At 39.4% G+C, this 19,604-nt stretch overlaps 1 protein-coding gene across 1 annotated transcript in view; it reads right to left on the bottom strand.

Moving 5' to 3' along the window:
* FAM13A (family with sequence similarity 13 member A) overlaps positions 1-19,604 on the bottom strand; it is a 181,100-nt gene that overhangs the window by 152,353 nt on the left and 9,143 nt on the right. The window contains exons 3-4 of the mRNA XM_042467129.1: positions 15,882-16,091; positions 9,015-9,195 (exon numbers count right to left, since the gene is read on the bottom strand). Coding sequence (XP_042323063.1) covers positions 9,015-9,195; positions 15,882-16,091 — 391 coding nt within the window. The remainder of the gene's footprint in view (positions 1-9,014; positions 9,196-15,881; positions 16,092-19,604) is intronic.

The following is a 19,604-nucleotide window of genomic DNA, read 5'->3' as shown; positions in this document are numbered from 1 at the left end:
TAAACTGAAAATCCCAGGATTCAATGGGATGCATCCATAGCTGTTGGTGGAATCATTCAGCTATAATTGTGTATTATGAAAGGGCCCTAGCTGTGTTAGAAGTTGTTAATTATTATTATTATTATTATTAACCTTTATTTATAAAGCGCTGTAAATTTACACAGCGCTGTACAATGCTACTTCAAGATCTTCTATATAGGAAAGGTGGTGTTTTGGCTGTGTTGCTTCAACAAAATGGAAACAGAATGAACCTCTGACCACTTCTAGTACATGCATGGTAACTACATAAAGTACTATATATCCCTTAGACACCACTGTCTTCAAACATTCTTGATCATGCTGATGTTTTTGTTGCATCCTTCTCCCTGGGACACTATAAAAACAGCATATTATTATTTTAACAGCCAATTTTTACAAAGCACAGATGCTCTGAAAAAAGCACTCAGACTGCAGCCCTAAACACTCCATGGGAATTGGACAGATTTAGGTGACACTGTGAAAAACCTTAAGGTCTTCCAGGTTTTCTACCCTCATCCTCCACAGTCCTCTGTATTATTAACCACTTGGGTGCCTCATTTCCTTTTTGTGCTTTTGAACCCGTGCACAATATACCTCCCTTGACTCATCAAACACTTCTATTTTTCATCACAAGCAGGAACTATGGCTGAGCAAAAAAACATTTTGCAAGAGTTCCAGGCAGAAAAGAGCGAAGGGGAAAAGAGCATAAGAACTGACCAACTAAAAGCTCTCTAACCCCTTGGGAGCAATCAGTTCAAAACTAGGTAGCATAAATATTACTGATGCTAAATATTACTGGCAGTGTCCTTGTCAGTTTATTTTTAACTCAGTGCCTCACATAAATTTCCAAGAAATGGAAGGAGGAATCTCTTGAGTTTAAATCCTCTCCTTCTTATTTGCAGTTGTATTTCTGATAGGATGGAAATGCAAGGGCAGTCAAGGAGACAGAGAAGAGTCAGGAGAAAAATTGCAATTTGTGTACTTTTGACAATAATTTGAGCTATTTCGTATTATTATAAAATATATCTGGGCCACAGCTTCTGCATTCCACACTTAAATAGACAGGCTCGGGCAATTATTGCATGCATCATGTCCAAGTGTACTGGCCAAGGAGTGTGAGCAATAGAAGTCCATCATTCCATAAAACTGACAGGGAGGCAGGGCAAATTTCAGAGAAAGAAAACAAAAACAAAACCCACTGCATTCTGAACAGAATAAATACTGTTGTTTCAACTGTGTCTTCCACTGGCATTATACTGAAATCTATGAAAGATTTTGGTTCCTGTCTAAGGAGTTTATCACACTGGGGCTAATTTCAGCATTAAAGAGAGATTAAAGCACATTTAAGGCATCCCGCAAATGAAGCAGAAATGGCGAGTAATTGTGTCAATGATTATCACGGAATTGCGCAAATAAAGTGATATCGGAAATGCATTGTCACTGAAATCCCGAAAGTAAAAAGATGCGCGTTAATGCTTGTGACCACTTCAATAGCGGGTTTTGTGTGACGTCGCAATTTTTCTGGGATATTCATGGGATAAACTCTCGATCTCCTTTGTGTGATAAACTCCATAATGTATGACAGGAGGTCTTGTTTCTTTGCAACAATCTGGATGTGTTTAAATAAAAACTGGACTTGCTCTATAATCCAATGATTACATATCCTACCTGCATTTCACAGATGAAAACTTGAGACATGTGTGGCAATGCAAGAGTGTAATCATGTCACTTCTCTTCACCAAGCTGAATCTGTCCAGCTCCTTCAAACTTTCCTCATTTGTTTTGTTCTCCATATCTCTTATCATCATTGCCTTTCTCTGAACCTGTTCCTATGGTCTTTTGTCTCTGCCTAGGGTGCCATGTATGTCTCTTCCCCATTCTCTTCTCATGATGCAGCTGAGTGGAAATTTGAGTTTAGGTCTCCTCTTTAACTTAGCCTTCCCCAACCTGAAGCCCTCTATATGTTGTGGATTACAATTTCCACCATCCCTTAAGCAAAACGCCTGGAGGATGTCAAGTTGGAGAAGGTTGCTTTGGCCGCTGCATCACTGTGATTGTCCCACCTTCTTTGCCAGTACAGAACGTGGTGGGAACCAGCGACATTCACTTGAAAAGCATTTATATCACATTATCAATCACTGATTCACACAGCCTGGCACAATCTGATTACAACAGATTAGCATTTCATTAAAAGACTGTGAGGAATTTGGAAGAGAACATGTGGAAGAGAAGATAATCCCAATTGAACTGAATCCAGACACATCTGCACCAGTTTAGACAGACTCCTGTTTCTAGAAGCCTCCAGTTTTAGGGTATGGAAACTTCACTTCCATCTTGCCAAATACATTTCTTAAAGCAGCAGTGTTTAATAAAAAGTGCTATGGTTTGTGAAATATTAGAGTTAAACCAAGCCAATTGTATTATTTCTTTAAATCAACCTATGACCCTCCAGATCCTGCTGGATAGCAGCTCCAATTACCACTGTCCATGCTGTCTGTGCATGATGAGAGTTGGAGTCCAGTGACATATGAAAGTCTTTGGCTCCTCAATTAATGTTTTTTTAAAAAACCATTTTTATTAACACGTAATTTTTAATAGTATAAAGCAACATATACTGAAAAGTATGCCTTCACACTACACAAACTAATACAGTATGCAAAAATATCAATGTAAAAAAGGAAAAAAAAGGAATACATATGACTTACAACTTACTAGATGGCAGTTGTAATCAAATTATTCCATTTCCATATCCTGCTTCAAATACTAAAATTGCTATTTCCCCACCAATATTTTCTCATAAAATCAATTATCAATTCCCATTCTTTTAAATGTTATTAATAGGCCTGCCCCTGTTAAAATTTGCCAATTATCAATTTCAGCAAGGTCATACAATTTTTATCAACCATTTCTTGTGATGGAATATCCACATCCTTCCATTTCTGCGCATAAAATATTCTCACAGCTGTAACCATATATTGGACGATTCTTCCATTTCCATCTGTTCATCCATCAAGCCCAATAGAAAATATTCTGCCTTCAATTGGAATTTAAATTTCAAAATGTTTTCCACAACAGAATGAATCTGAGTCCAATATTTTCTTGAGCAATATATGATAAAAAGTTCCCTCTCCCCTCCTTTATTTTAAATGATAGATCATCATTTTCCGACTTACTGGCATTCAAGGCTGTCAACACTATAGGAATACAACATGTATCAAAATGGGTGTTATATTGAGAATATAAGGGGTGATGTTTTGTTTTTAATCTTTCTTCAGAAAAAAAAGTAAATAACGTGCCTAAAATCATTGTGCAGAATGAAGTGTTATGACAACAACTTAGAAAGTTACTTTTTTGGGCTGCAATTCCCAGAATTCCCCATCAGCATGGCAAGCACAGCCCCAAAAGATAGAAATCCCTGCTTGTGATACCTGTGGATCTAATGTTTATAATTAGATTTGGGACATAACAGGATTAACAGGAATAGGCAATGCAAGAATGGAAGGGAAGAGACAAAGTACAGGCAAGCAAATATATAAACACACATTTTCCTTTGCAACAGCTGCCCGGACAAGTGGCAGGATGACTAACTGGGAAAACTCAGCTGGAAGGATGACGAACCTAGTGACCTGATCAATCAACTGGTATTCATATTCCAATATCCTGTCTTTATGAAGTACTTAATCTGATATGTTTCCCAGAATGTTGCAAAACTTTGGCTGTTGGCAATTATTGAGCAATTTCTCCCTGAAGCTCTTCTGTTCCATCAGAAAAGTGAGTCAGAAGCAGGTGACTACCTTTCATTTGGAACTGTTCTGTATTTATTATTTAACATTTTGTACTATTTCTTCAAAAAATCCCAATGTATAACAATGACCTGATACGGACGGTGCGGAAGTGCCGTCCTAGGGCCAAAACTAGGCCTGGGTAGCGCACAGCAACCACACGCTCCCCAGATCTAGTTTGTAAGGACGGCAACATTTTGAAGGTGTGCTGTCCATACAGAGTGCAGGATGATGGCGTCACGCACGTGCTGCCTCCACATGGACCGGCGTATGCGTGACGTCACTGCGCCACTGGAGAGTGCTTGCGGTGCCCTATTTGCAGCACAGAAAGGAGCTCAGGCAGCCCCTTTCTCCCATGGCTGCGCCTGTTGGGGATGTTCAGGGGCATGCAGCTCCAAGGATACCCCTTTTCCAGGCTATGGGGAAGCGGCATTTTGCTGCTTCTCCGTGGTCTGGAAAAACACCGGATTAGGGCTGCCCTGGCCCCAATCTGGCCTGGAAAGGGGTGGCAGAGACCCGCCCCTTTTGGGCCGTTTGTATCGGGCCCATGTTAAAAGCTTGAAAACACAATAAAATCAGAATAACTACCATTTCTTTAAAAAATCCCAATGTATAACAATGTTAAAAACTAGAAAATACAATAAAAATGACAGTAAAACAATGATACAATTAATTATTTCATTAAAATCACTATGGGTAACAGAACATACAATAGAACTAGGGATATTGTAACCTTTAAAAATATCCTCTATGTTTTCCACCACACTATTGACTTTCCTACAGTTAAACAGGTTAACTGTAAGCAGACTTTTTTATTAAAAAAAATATTGTTTAACATACTTTGGCTTCTGCTCAGGCGAGAAAGAGAGACAGAAGGACTAGGACACCGCAGATTAAGGTAAAGCTTTCACCAGACTGTTTTTATCTCAACAATACTGAACATACTTCCAGTTCCAGCAAAGCATTAAGTAAACTGTTTTACAAAATGTCAGCACTCAAGTACAAAATGCTGACCTGGTAAGCAAAGTTAACCTTGTAAATTTGGGTAGAAACGTTCTACTTTTTTACTCTCTAGTAAAAAATTCTATCTAGAGTATGTACAATTCTGAACTTCTTATCTTCTATGTAGGCAGCGGATTGAGGCAGTTTCATTCCCTATGATGCTGTACGAATGGTTCTTCATAATTTCTACAGCTAAGGTCTAACCTGCACTGCAGAAATAATGCAGTTTGATACCACTTCAACTGCTACTTCTCAGTGTTATGGAATTCTGAATTTGCAGTTATGTAAGATATTTAGACTTCTCTGTCAGAGATCTCTGGTGCCACAACAAACTACAAATCCTGGATTCCCTAGTACTGAGCCATTGCAGTTAAAGTGGTGTCAAACTGCATTATTTCTGCAGTGCAGATTAGATCTAAGATCCCCATGGAAGAAATAACACAGATAAGTCTATATCCTGTTATTAGCCCTGACTAGGTTAGACCTAATCAATCAGTGTGATGTTCCCATGTGTTAACTCACCTTTCAACAAATGACTGAATAGGACTACTCTAGTTGGGACTATCCAACAGGATTCCAGCCATAGACTATTCTTTTACGGTCTGAGGTCAGTGGACACTGAAATAAGAAGGCCTTCAAAGAATCTACAAGAAAGGAAGTGATTCAACTTTAAGGGGAAAAAGATAAATTAGTCCTGTTTTGTAGGCTTTAGGGTTTCCAGGTGTCCTTATAAGGGATGTCATTAGAAGAGAGTTGGAGAGCCTGTCCCTTATAAGACTGGAAATTATCCCTTATTATAATGAATGTTCCTTATTTGAGGGTTGGAAAGTTTTTCCCTTCACCATATATAGACTGAAGAGGATACTCATGTATCTTGTATTTTTTAGTATACACCCTTTGTAAAGAGAAGAAATGTATACAATCGGTAATTTATGAATGAGATCCAGTGTCACGTGGTAGTCTGAGCATTGGACTAGCACTCTGGAGACCAGGTTTCGAATCCCTGTTCGGCTGTGTCACAGTCTTTCAGCCTCAGAGCATGGCAATGACAATCCCTCTCTGAAGAAACATGCCAAGAAACCCTCATGATAGGGTCGCCATAAATTGGAAATGACTTGTGGACACACAACAACAGCCATTTATGAATGTGGATAGTACTGTATGTTACTTTTACAGAGCAATATATGGCTAGGTTAACTAAAATCAACGCTTTCTTTTGTATCTACCATAAATAGAACACAAACTTGTCGATAGCGGCTTCCTGATTGTCAATCCTGCTGGTCATGAATTTCTATTGTCCCTCATTGCTATTTTGAAAACTTGGCAACACTAGTTGGATTTGAAGGTGATCCCAAGTCTGGAAAACATTGTTAGAAGTAGAGATATGTGCAACGACACTTGTACTCATTGTAGTCACCCCACTTCATGTTACTTTTTCATTCGTCAAAAAGCCCCTAAGATTGATATGTAACAGGTATAAAAGGTAAAAAATTCCTATCAAAACACACACAAAAAAGCCTCAAAATGCCTTTTAAAAGTAATGTTTGAAAAATAACCACAAGTTTGACCTGTTACAACAAATAAAATGAATTCATTCCTGCATGTTGTGTTACTTCTGAAATACAACATCATTTTGCCCAGGAAGAGCAATGTTTGTTGGTGTTGTTGTGCGCCTTCAAGTTGTTTACAGCTTATGATGACTCTTAAGGTGAATTTATCACGGGGGTTTTCTTGGCATTTCTAGGATTTACTTAACTGATACTCATTACTTCCAAACTCCATGCAAAAATTGTCTGCTATCACTGAGCTATGGGTTCTAGATTTGGCTTGCGATACAACACATTCCATCAAAACCCCAAAGCACAAATATTACTCAGAAGTTGAATCCTCCTCACTTCAGGTTGTCCTGTCCAACTGACCTTTGTTTCACACTAGAATGATATAAAATAATAATAAAATAAAACTTTATTTATACCCTGCCCCTCTGTCTAAGACAAACACATATACTGTATAGCCAGCGCCAGGAAATATCTAAACACAAGCGTGCTTATCAGCACCACTGTTTATGTATAATATAAATAAAGTTCTTCAAAAAATTCCTTTCTTTCTGCTCACTGGTCAAGGCTTTTGAGATTCCACAACACCACAAACAAGCAAGTCAAAAGAACCAAGCAAAAAGCACCAAACTGAATTGGACAGTTCAACTTGCAAAACAACCTCGATGAAAAAACATTCTTGTCCTACAGAACAAATAGTAAGCCAAGATTATTAAACCAATTTCAGCATGAGAAAAAGGTCAAGGAAGAAAAAGAGTCAAGAAGGGGAAAGAGATATTATAATACCTGGTATTTTTTTTATAAGAAAATGCCAATAATATAAATATTGCATTTTAAGTGGCTGGTGCTCAGAATAAGATGACGTATTGTTTAACTGAAATTAGAAACAGGGAAAGGTAAATATTGCTGGCATTTTAAGCATGTCACCTACTGCATAACCTCAGCAGGAGTAGAACTTTATTGAAACAGCTAGTTTATAAATCATTGCAGCTTATCAACCAATATCAACTTTGTATTATAAACATAACATTCAACAAAGCACCATGCCTAAAATTTCCTAGCAACAGCTACAATATGGTGATTTGCTTTTGCAGTACTGTACTGTATTCTTCTCTACCCTTAACTGTTTATCCAGCACAACAGAGCCTGCGACAAGGAACTGGGTGTGTTATAAAGGAACATGTCTTGTTCACCTTTCTGCCCTTGGCTGTTATGGCATTCTTGATGAGTGAACAACTCTGGCAAACAACTCAACTTTCCTCACGTTAGATGACTGGACTAACAACTAAGATGGCTGCTACTTGCCCACATAAGAAGATCCTACTTATAGTATCATCAAGCTGGTTTTAAAAAGATTTGAACTTCAAGGGCAGAGAGCATTAAGAGTATTTAAGAGTATACACTGGTTAGGACAGTCCTCCCCACCTGGCAATCAAGTTTTAAACTGTAAATTGTGTCCAGGGAATTTTGGATGTGGTAGTAAAAAAAAAATAACTTTTCCAAGGTCTGGCAAAATTGAGGGGACTGAAAGGCTAAGCATGAAGAGACAGACCCAACACACTGTTTCATCATCTGCTTAGTATGATATACCACAAAATCAGGATTTTACCATCTCAGTGAATATCAGTGAATTCATTACAACTTTTTGTATTAGCAAGTTGTTTAGTGTATTTGTACTAAAGACTTGTATGAGTTGACAGACGAAGTCAAGTTGATGGCTTCTATAAAGATGACATGACAACACTTTTAGCTTTCCATGATTAATTCTCATGCTTCCTTTTAAGCTGTCCATGGCCATGTAATTTCCCACTTAGTAAGATTCACAAGCTTCATTCCCTGACAAACCCACAAATTCCACAACAGTTAGGGAAGTTTGCAATCTGTGGGGGATTCAGAGGGTAATGTAAAAGGGGCACATTAAATCTCAGCATTAGCCAACAGTGACTTGCATATGAGAATGGGAAATCACCAGAGAGGCCATTCAGATCACCTCACATACTGTATATGGTGCTCTTCATTGGAATCAGCTCACATATTTATCTGGTAGACCTCAAGCACAGTACAGTCAAGTATACAGAAATCAAGTGGGTGTGTGCAGATGGGAAAAGCTTATAGATGAAAGAGCAGACTGAAAACCAATGTCTCTTTCATACTGCACAGTTATAGTACTCTGACATCACTTTAACTGTAATGGCTGCATCCTATGGAATCCTGGGATTTATAGTTTTGTGAGGCACTTAGAACTCTCTGCCAAAGGGCTCTAATGCCTTCCTAAATCACAAATCCCAGGCCATGGTTGTTAAAGTGGTATCAAAATGTTGTTATTGTGTAACGTGTAATGTGGCAGAGACCTAGTGATAAGGAGAAAAAAACATTCTCTAAACAAATAAATCTTACTCCAGGCTATTCAATAAACTATTGCAAAGAATCTTCTTACTTTAATTCGCTGTGTCCAGACCCAAAACATTATGGTTATATACTAATAAAATTGCAGGACTTCTCTCTCTCTCTCTCTCTCTCTCTGTGTGTGTGTGTGTGTGTGTGCATATAGAAAAATATCTTTTAGCTTTCCATGGTTCACAGAAAAGCACCTAACTCTACATCCTAGCCTACTTTCTGCATCAAACTGGGAATTTCTCTCAAGCAAGGAACTTACTAAAAGCAATTTGGTCCAAAAACTGTGGCAAGGTTGGAAATGTTCATCTTATTCTCTGAGTGATGCTCAGTGACTCTCCTGAGGAAGTGGCAAAGGTACTTTAACAGTTGATAGTGGGCTTCAGGCAGCTGCCTCAAGAGTTCTCTTAAAGTGTTTGCACTCAGACCATACTGTTTGGTGTCTGTAGAGAAGGAGGAAAAACAAAGGCAGAGGAATGTTATAACAAAGATGGACCCAAACACTGAATTGGTCACCTAGGCTCTCCTAATCTGCTGTCCTTCAGATATGCTGAACTAAAACTCCCTCCACATTTGTCTAACATATCTGGATCTCAGGGAAGGTTGATCTATCCCAACTGCATTCATTCCCCATGATTTCAGGGAAAGATCTTTCATGCCACTTTCTACTTGATCCATCTACTAGAAGTGCCAGGGAATGAACTTTTGCCCAGAAGACTCATGTTCAGCCATCAGGTGTGCATTTCAACCAGCCTCAGGTGTTTTGGGTGTAATGTGAATATTCTGGGTTAGGAAGGGGTGGATAAATCTGGGTCTGAAAGAAATAGATGCTGATTCATACCACACAATTATGGACCTGATCTGACAGGCCAAAATAAAGCTGCTTCGGGTTACTTTGGAGGTATGCTGTTTAAATGACACACGAATCTTAAGAGGCCAGAAGCTGTGCCAAAGCTATGCTTCAGTCTCTTAGGACGCATGTGTCATTTAAAAAATACACTTCCAAAGTGGCCCGAAGCAGCTTTATTTTGGCCTGTCTGTTCAGGCCCAAAATCACTATTATTCCACTTTTACTTCTCTGGTTCCATCCTGCAAAATACTGTGGTGTCTAGTTTGGTGAGACACTAGGGTGCGCCAGTGGAGAATTCTAAATACCCCTCCCTAAACTACAACTCCTACGTTTCCTTAGGATGGGAACTTTGCAGTTAAAATGGAATAGTATCACTATAATTGTGCAGTGTGAATGAGGCCCATGCAACCATCTCAAGTACAGATCCCCTTAAACTGTCTCATCTTTTTTCTATCATACTAATTTGGTCATATGAACTGATTCTGAAAATAAGAGTTTCATAGTCATAATATCTTGGCCCCTAGAGTCTCCAGGTAGCCCCACACAGGGCCCGCATGGGGCTGGGGAGACAGGGCACGGCCCCTAGAGGCCCTGTGTCCCACACGGGGCGGAGCAGCACCGGTGGAGGGTGGGGAGTCAACCTGGTGTTATCCCCCTCTTGGGTATTACCTCCCCCTTCTGGGGTGTCACCCCGCACCCCCACCCCGTGACGTTACTACTGGGAGTTGTTGTCTCAAACCAGTAACCCTTCCAAGCTCAGGGAATCATTCTTCTCACATACATCTTGCTTAGGACCAGAGTCAGGACCAGAGTTCAGTGACCTCAGGCAAATACTAAGACTTACATCCCAACAAGAGGCCTACCATTGACCATTGGTGCTCCCATGCCATGCTTCTTCTCTTCCATACTTTCGCTGCCTATTTATTTTCTCTATTGGGAAGAAAACCAGTATGGTGTAGTGGTTTGAGTGTTGGGCTATGACTCTGGAAACCAGGGTTTGATTCCCTGCTCAGCTATGAAGCCCCGGGGTGACCTTGGGCAAGCCACATGGTCTCAGACTCAGGAGAAGGCAATGGCAAATCTCCTCTGAACAAATCTTGCCAAGAAAACCCCTTAGGGTTGCTGTAAGTCAGAAACAACTTGGAGACACACAACAACAAGAGTAAAGAGTAAAGCCCCATCAGGCCTGGCCTGAACTAAGAAATAGAGCCCTCCCTCCAGTCCATCTGCCTTGGTTCAGGCCTCAGAGGGAGAGAAAAACTGCTGGACCTGATCCCCTTCCCTTCTCCTTTGGTGTCGTGTCTTTTTAGATTGTAAGGTTGAGGGCAGGGAACTGTCTAATTAAAAATAATAATTGTAAGACACTCTGATAGGTTTTAGGGCTGAAGGGCGGAATATAAGTACTGTAATAAAATAAATAAAAGAGAAGAAAGTCACTGTTTCTCTTTCTGGACAGCAGTTCACATTTAGCACACAGGGAGTGGGCAAGCAAACAAGCAGCAGCAATAAGAGAGCCAGTGTGGTATAGCACTTTGAGCACTGGACTATGACTTTGCAGGTGTGATAATCTCCTGAAACAAGCTTTTTATGGGCAGGCAGATGCCACCATCAGTTACATCTCTTAGTTGATATGTGGGACAATTCCCATGTGATAGGATCAAGCTTATCAAATAGTTACAAATACATATTCATTTATTTATACATGGTCCTAAACTGATAAATAATCATATGCATACCCTCCAATATTTCAAAGATGAAAGCCAGAACTTATGTGGCCAAGCACCATCAGAGTGTGACCAAGATGGCAAAAGATACTGATGAGGAAGAACCCCAAAGCTTGGAGAAGCTGCAGCAGTTTGCTTTTGCCTAAGTCTACAAGAGGAAGATTCTACAAAATACTTCTACACTTTGCACCAATGAAAGTAAACTGAGGACTAAGAGGGAAAATGCAAAGAGGAGGAAGAAACTGGGATATTTTAAATGCAGTTGAAAAAGTAGAATATACAGAAGATTAGTTGGGAGTATTAGAGGATATGTGTATGCATTCACTCTAAAAACATAATTGTTCTTGATTTATATTTCTCTTAGCTCCATCTCTAGGATTAATATCTAGCATGTGGGACACAGACACAACCAATCAGGGCCTTTCAATGGTATATGAGAAATTGCCTTTTGCAAACTCAGTCTAGTACTATCTTCTTTGACTGGTACCAACTCTTCAGGTTCTCAGAGCAGGTCTTTCATACCACCCTGCTGGTAGTTAATTAAGGCTGGAGAGGCCATAGATCAAACTTGGGACCTCCTACATTCAAAGCATGGAGATCTAGCAAAAATCTCCTTTCTCCCTTTCTGCACAAAATGTTGGCATCACAGTGTGTGGTCATATGGGGGCTGAAGAATGGTGAGTGGATGGAAAGGTAGTCTGGAGGAGGCCTATAATTTAGTAAAGAGCACTGATTTTGTATGCTGAAGTTCCCATGTTCACATCTTGGTATCCCCAGCTAATAGGATCACAGATGGAAGAGCTAATCTGCTTTAGCCTTTGGAAAGCTGTGGCCAATCTGGGTAGTTGCCACTTAGCTAGATGGGTCAAACATCTGACGCAGCATAAAGCAATTTCAGATGTTTGCAGGGCCCTATGCTGTTGAGCTCTTACTTAGTAAGTAGCAAGAAGTTTGGAAACACACCACAGGCTTATGGTTCTCTGGTCTACTTCTGGTTTTCTCTAATGACTGTTTGCTGTGACATCTGAAATGACAAACTGTGGTTAGCACCTTGGCCCTCAATATGGTTTGCAAACCTATTTTCAAACAATAGGTTCACACTGTGGCTTGGGGTTAGAAGCTAACTATAGGTTGCCAAATCCAATGTGATGAAAAATTTTGGATAGAAAACAAACAGAAAGCAAAGGAGAAAAAACTGCAAAAGATGGGGGAGGGAATCCATGAGCTCACAGTATGTTCTTGAGATTCTAGTACATGGTTGGGAAATATGAACTGGTAATATTTGAGCTGGAGTTTGGTTGAGTATTTCTGTACTGTTCAGAATTTTCATAGTATCTAACATTTAAAGAAAAGAGGAAGCCAGATTTTTCTGAGACTTTTCTGATCCCAAACAAATGACTCAAATTTTTTATTATAGTTCTCTTGACTACAGCATAATTCTATCCTAAAGGAGATTAAAATCTTGCTGGTTATCCAAGGGATAAAAGGGACTTTTCTTAAAACGGAAAAGTACCAAATGAGCTCAAGTGTCAGCAGGAGATGGTGAGAGGCAATTAGCTCTCCAATATATTTCCTGAGCAAGTGGTTGCTGAAAAGCATGCTTCTCTTATGAAAGAAATTGGATCTTACCATTTATTTTATCATTTACTTAAGTACAAAGTCTTTGCAGTTACTAATAATGTTCATCAGTGGAGCGATGGCAGCTATTAGCATAATCCAGGATATTCTCAGTATGAATTTCACTATAGATACATGCTCACTATGCATCCATAGGTTAGTCATAGGTGTACTACTTTCTTCTGGCTAGGCCAGAAACATCAACACACACATGCTACAAAGATCAAGCTATCAACTATTCTGGTAGTTTGTTAAGTGAGAAGTAGACAGCATATTGATTTATATACACACAAGATGGCATCACAGGGAGTTAGGCCAGAGATCCATCTAGCTCAACACTGTCTACCTAAATTGACAACATGTTGGCAAAGCAGACAGATCTTTCTGCCCAAGATCCCTTTAATTTAATACAGTCTTCCCAAAGTGGAAAGCCTGCAGGTGTGTTGGACTGCATCTCTCAGTTGCCTAAATCTTACTGTTAATCTTGACCAGCACTGATCCACAGAATTAATTGGATTTATTTATAGGCTGGCTCAACAACTGAATCAATGGGTCAACTTTAGATAGCACTAACTAACAGGATGCAGGCCAGTATTCCCAGACAGCATGGCTGGGGAGGTTGGAAACTGTAAGTCTAGCATACCTTAAGGTGCCAAGGTCATGAAAGTTGATTTAACAAGCCAAGATATCATCATATAGACAATAACCTTGCTGAGATGCTGCTTTGCTTTGGATGGACATGCACTTGATAATATCTCACCATTTTATCACTGGTACTTAAAAAGCTTTAAGGAGAAATGAAGATCTCTGTTAGTGATTGACTGAGCTAAAGAAAAGAACACTCTAGACTAGCAACTGAACTGCAAAGTACACGTAGGTGATTCAGGCCACTCAAATATGACCACATGTAACATCAGATGGCATTTGTCCCCACTGACTTTGTTGGCTAAGACTGCTGGGAGCTGCAGTTCAACAACATCTGGAACAGAGGAGGTATTTAAAGCTTTTACAAGGTTACAGGTACATGCTGTGCAAGAATCACCCCTCTATCCAAGAAGTATGTGCACTAATTTATACAAGCCCAGGGTAACAAAACCATTAGCACATCCTTCCTCTTTAGATGTTAGTGACAAACATATAGCAAAGAGGGTTTGGGATAGTATTGTCATAATGTCTACAGCTGCTATAATACCTTTAAAATCACCAATTCCACTGTGTAAGAGAGTCACTGTCTGGCCCTTTAATCCACTTCCTGAAATCACTATTGGTTTTATCTTTAAACAGTCCAGGAACACACGTCCCTTACTGTTATTGCTCCTTTTATTTCCAAAACAGTGCTTTGTGTGTTTTGCTGAGTGATACATAACTGGCACCTTTATGGCCCCAAACAAGTAGACCATTCTTCATCTTTGCAGTTAACCTTGATCTTATCAAAAACACAAATTTGAAAGCTAGGGACAAATAGCCTTGAAAAAAGAAAGAAACTCACCATAAAATAGCAGACTGGTAGGACATTTTTACTGCTAAGCTCTATGGTAACAGGAACTAGCAAGCACTCAACATTATCAAATTTGCATTTGTATCTTAAACCTGCCGTAATACAACGAAGGAAGGAAGGAAGGAAGAAAGAAAGATTAGATAGACAGACAGACCCTAAGGAGTGGTATGTGGTAGACAGAGAGAGGATAAGCTTGTGAATGAACTCTACCATCTTCAATTACACAACTGAATGCTCCGCCATGCAAAATAATTTTATATAGACAGAAAACTGACATACCTAGAAGAAAGCCAGAAAAGGCTCTGGCTTAATATTTAGTTTTCTTTGCAGAGGTATTTTATTTACATACATAGGAACACTCAATTATGTAAACCTTCCTATACAATCTGAGCTAGCACAGCCCAGGACAACTATATTAGAGTGAACTAACTACTCTGTCAGAGCAAAACAAGCCACTCATCTGCATAATTCTTCTTTTTCTTCTTGTTGTAACCCACAACCCCCCATCTTTTTTGGGGGTAATACCATACCTGGAAGGACTGAGCCTGGAGCCTTCTGCAGGCAACACACTGGACTATGTCCTCCCCTGACACTAGGAACTCAAGAAGCTAACTTATACTCCGTCTGTACATTTTGATTAGTATTGTTCATACTGACTGGAAGTGGCTCTCTCTGGTTTCAAAAAGGATTTTTTCCAGCCCTAGCTGATGATATGAAGGAACTGAATCTTCTACATGCAACACACAGCCTTCCATATTTTTGTAGGTTGGTAAAATGAGTACCCAGCTTGCTGGGGGCAATTGACTTACACATTGTAAACCACTTATGGAAATGCACTTGCTATTGCTATGAGGCATATTGGACAGTGTAGTTTATGGAGCTTGAGGGGACCTCACCTCCATAGCATCTGACACCCCAGGCTGCTACCTTACTCTGCCCAACAGTAAGACCAGTCCTGGCATGCACTCACACTTTACTTTTGAGGACAGAATTTGCATTTCTGTGATTGGGCATATGGATTATTTAATGTGCAAAGTGTCAAGACTTTTGTTTAAGGCTTCCCAAACTGAAAATGCAATTGCTGTGTTAAGGGTAATGATTAAAAACTCTAATGATGTATGTGTGTTTAGAGGATCAACCAAGGAAGATGTATAGGATGTATCTTTGATCTATGCATTGTTGTGTGCCTTTAAGTCATTTCTGACTTATGGAGAACCTAAGGTGACCCTATTACAGGGTTTGATTGGCATTGCTTGTTCAAAAGGGGTTTATCATTGACATATTCTTCCTCTATGTCTGAGAGTTTCTCAAGGTTATCCAATGGGAGACCCATGGCTGAGGGATTTGAACCCTGATCTGTTGAAATCTTAGCCCAGTATTTATATCATAACACCACACCGGCTTTCAGCGCTATGTGTAGGATTGATGAAAAACTGTCACCTTGATACAGCTGCATGAATTTTGGATGTGCTGCAGAGGTGATCACACGATCTGGCAGTTCCCTTAGAAATAATTTCAGCAAACTGGCAGCTGAGCTGATGTCGCCGTCTGCAACCAGGTCTACCTCTTCTCCACTCTCGTACTTCACTCGCAGTTGTTCCACTGTTTTCAGACTGCCATTCACCCTGAAAAGTCCTTCCTGTTTCAGACCTGTAATAACATATTTGAAACATATTAGAAAGGAATCAAAATAAGCAGCTCCCCCATTACATTAAAAATACACGGCCAAGAGAACAACGAATAGCAAATGCTAAATATAGCCACCCCCTTAGTCAATTTTTTCCTTCTAAAACGGTGAGCCAGACTCTGAAACTGAAGCCAAGTCTACAGGCTGAGCCTCCCTTTTCCAAAATGCTTGGGACTAAAAGTGTTTGGGATTTTGGGATATTTGAATATACATAATGAGATATCTTGAAGATGGGATCCAAGTCTAATCATACCTGTATGAACCTTATGTACATAGCCTGAATATAATTTTATAATTAATATTTGTACAGCGCACCCACATTATAGCCATAAACTTCTCTTGCATCCTGGAAGGAGAAATGGGGTGTGCGCTGCGACTACGAGCCTTATTACTTCTAATGGGGCTCAAGCATAGGCATTTTTCCTTATGCGGGGGCGAGGGGGTCTGGAATGGATCCCCATGTAAAGGAAGAGCGTTCTGTAATAATTTTGTGCATGAAACAAAGTTTGTAGGCCATCAGAAAGCAAAGGTGAGACTATCTCAGCCACCCATGTAGATGATGGAGTATTTTCAGATTTCAGAGAAGGGATAGTCAAGCTGCATATGACTTAAAACAGATATTTTGAACTTCAACTCCCAGATGCTTCAGCTACCATTTCCAATGGAAAAGGACTGTGGGATCTATTATCCCAAACCATCTGGTCCTCCCCACTGACTTAATAAAATAAAAATCACTAATTGGTTTATAGCATATACACCATAAAATCAGAAGTAAAAAACATATATAATACAGTATAAATAGAATGGGCATACAACAATTTCCAGAAAGAGCAATAAACAATTAAACAAGGCTTTGTCCTAGTCAAGCATCAACCAGGAAAGAAACATATGCAGCAGAATAAGGTAGAATGAAGTAGTAAAGATCTATGGTGAGAACATGGACTGAGCCACTGAACAGGGTTCTCAAATCTCTATGCCTGACCACTCTTCTATGGTTCACCAGCCAAGGGGGAGGAATTTCAGGGTAAAAGCACAATCTTGAAAAATATATGTATATACAGTATTTCCTTTGTAATTACCCTTGTGTACTCTATGTAACTGTGGTTGATGCTTAATGTCTTGTGCTTTGTAACATCACCATAGCTTTTTCCCTGCAACATCACAAGGGATTGTCCCTAGGTCTCAGTTCTTTTGGCCCTGAAATCTAGAAGCCTGGGACAGCCATATTCTGGCAATCCTAACTAAAAACCATGCGGAAAAGGAAGAAAAATGTTTTTATTGCTCTCTTATAGGACAAAAACTGCAATTGGCAAATTAGCATAAGAGGGAACGAACTAGATGTTTTCTTCTAGTATGCAATATTTACTTGTTTTGTTTTGTCCTGATGCTTACCATGGAAAAGCCATATAACAGTAGTCTGAAATAGTAAAGTAATCTGAAATAATCCATTCAACTGTACTACACCTTAGGATTTGTGTCACCTCATTCAGCTGCATATACAGTGCACCTCTCAGTTTCCAGTTCTTAACTCATAGTCCTTTTGTGGGGGAAATGATTAATTTGAGTAATTGACTAACTGATTTATAAATAAACTGATGGAGCCTTTAGAATACACAATGAACAGAGTTCTCTGGATGGTATACAGTACAATGGATTTTGTATATGGTGGGGATTAATAATAAGCAAAAAGAGTAAAACGTCCTGTTGACATCAACACAATGCCATAATTTTCCCTAGTAAGACAGCATTTGACAAAAGCTATTGGGCCAAAAACCCTACAGGTACAGCTTTTCCCAACACAAAGAAACAGAGGCAGACATGAGGCCTGGCCTGGTATCACTTGTGGAGGAATGGTGGCTTACACATTTTATAAATACAAACACATATACCAATTGTTAAAACTGTTTCCAGAGCTAAAGTGGTTCACAGTTCTGATCTCTCCCTGCTGCCCCATTTTTCAATGCTACTTCTGGATTGCTAATCCCAGAATTCCCTACCCAACATGGCCAGTGGTTTGGGATTCTGGGAGTTGCACTCTAAAATATACTTTTTCTGATAAAAGAATTTTACTGCTTATCAAAAACTTAAAATGTTAACAAAAAACATTCACACTACAAATAGCAAAAACAAAACAAAGGAAAACAACAATTAGAGAAAGAGAAAAGAAAAAGAAACAACTACATATATACATACCTTTTACACTAAAACATACACCATAATAAAATGTATAAAACATTACAATATATATAACCTAACATCTTCTCCTCAATTCCACCCCTTTAAAAGACCACCCAATGGCCTCATGCTCTCTCCATTATTTCTCATTAAAAGCACTCCTAGCATTAAGAACAAACCCTCTAAATCTAAATTATCCCAGACTTTCCTATTATTTAATATTGTGTCTAAGCTGTTTTTTCATCTAGAGCGCCATAGCCATTTCAGTCCATCCACAGACTTCTGAGCTGTTTAGAAGACATCTCAAAAGAGCTCAGTACAGTTGCCACTGGTCCATGTTCTAAACAGGACCACAACCTCATGACTTTATCTCTATTGGTAGCACTGTGAACATAAGAAACTGGAAGTGGTCACTGGAAAATTACCTTTGATAGCATATTGAAAAGGCACCAACTAAATAAAATGGAGTCATGTAGCTCCCACTTGTATAGGTATATATCCTCTAGAAATAAAATATTGTTGTCAAAAAGTCCTGTTTGGGACTTGTGTGGATCCCTTGTGACTAAAGATGGTACTGACAGCACTATACAGTGGAGAGAGAAGAGTGTAATACAGTGGACCCTTGTTATATGCTGGGGTTTGGTTCCAAGATCCCCCGTGGATAACAAAACCCATGGATGCTCAAGTCCCATTCAATATAATGACATAGCAAAATGGTGTCCCTTATTAAAAAATGGAAAATCAAGGTTTGCTATTTGAAATTTATACTTTTTTTAACATTTTCAAACCGTGTATAAGAAGGGCTGAGTGTACATAGTGTTAAGATACAAGTCCTGGGTTCAAATGTCACCTCTTTCACAAAACCACTAGGTGGTCATAGGCAAGTCATTTCCCCCTTAATCTCTAAGCATATCGGCCATATAGAAATAGTCATACTAGCCTGCCTGGCAAAGCTATTATAAGAAGTGATATAATATAAGCAAAAAAAAAATACAGAATATGCTGCAGTTCAAGAGAAATAGATTGCATGGAAAGATCCTCTAAGTCTTGAGACAAAATACCTCCATATATGCACAGAAATCCTATTCTGACACCTGCTGGCCATGAGGAGACACTGTAGATAGTAGGTTCTGTTTAAATCAAAAGCTGAGTAGTAGACATGCTTCCACAGGACTTTATTCTTTATTCACTCTTTATTCACAGGATAATGCAACGTCGCATGACATCATCTGATAATCTTCAAGCAATTGTGCGATAGTGACGGGAGCATCCCAGTATGCTCCTGTCACTTTTCTCTGAGT

Source organism: Sceloporus undulatus, chromosome 5 (genome assembly GCF_019175285.1).
Source record: "Sceloporus undulatus isolate JIND9_A2432 ecotype Alabama chromosome 5, SceUnd_v1.1, whole genome shotgun sequence".
NCBI lineage: Eukaryota > Metazoa > Chordata > Lepidosauria > Squamata > Phrynosomatidae > Sceloporus > Sceloporus undulatus.
This window is presented reverse-complemented; position numbering and strand designations above follow the sequence as displayed.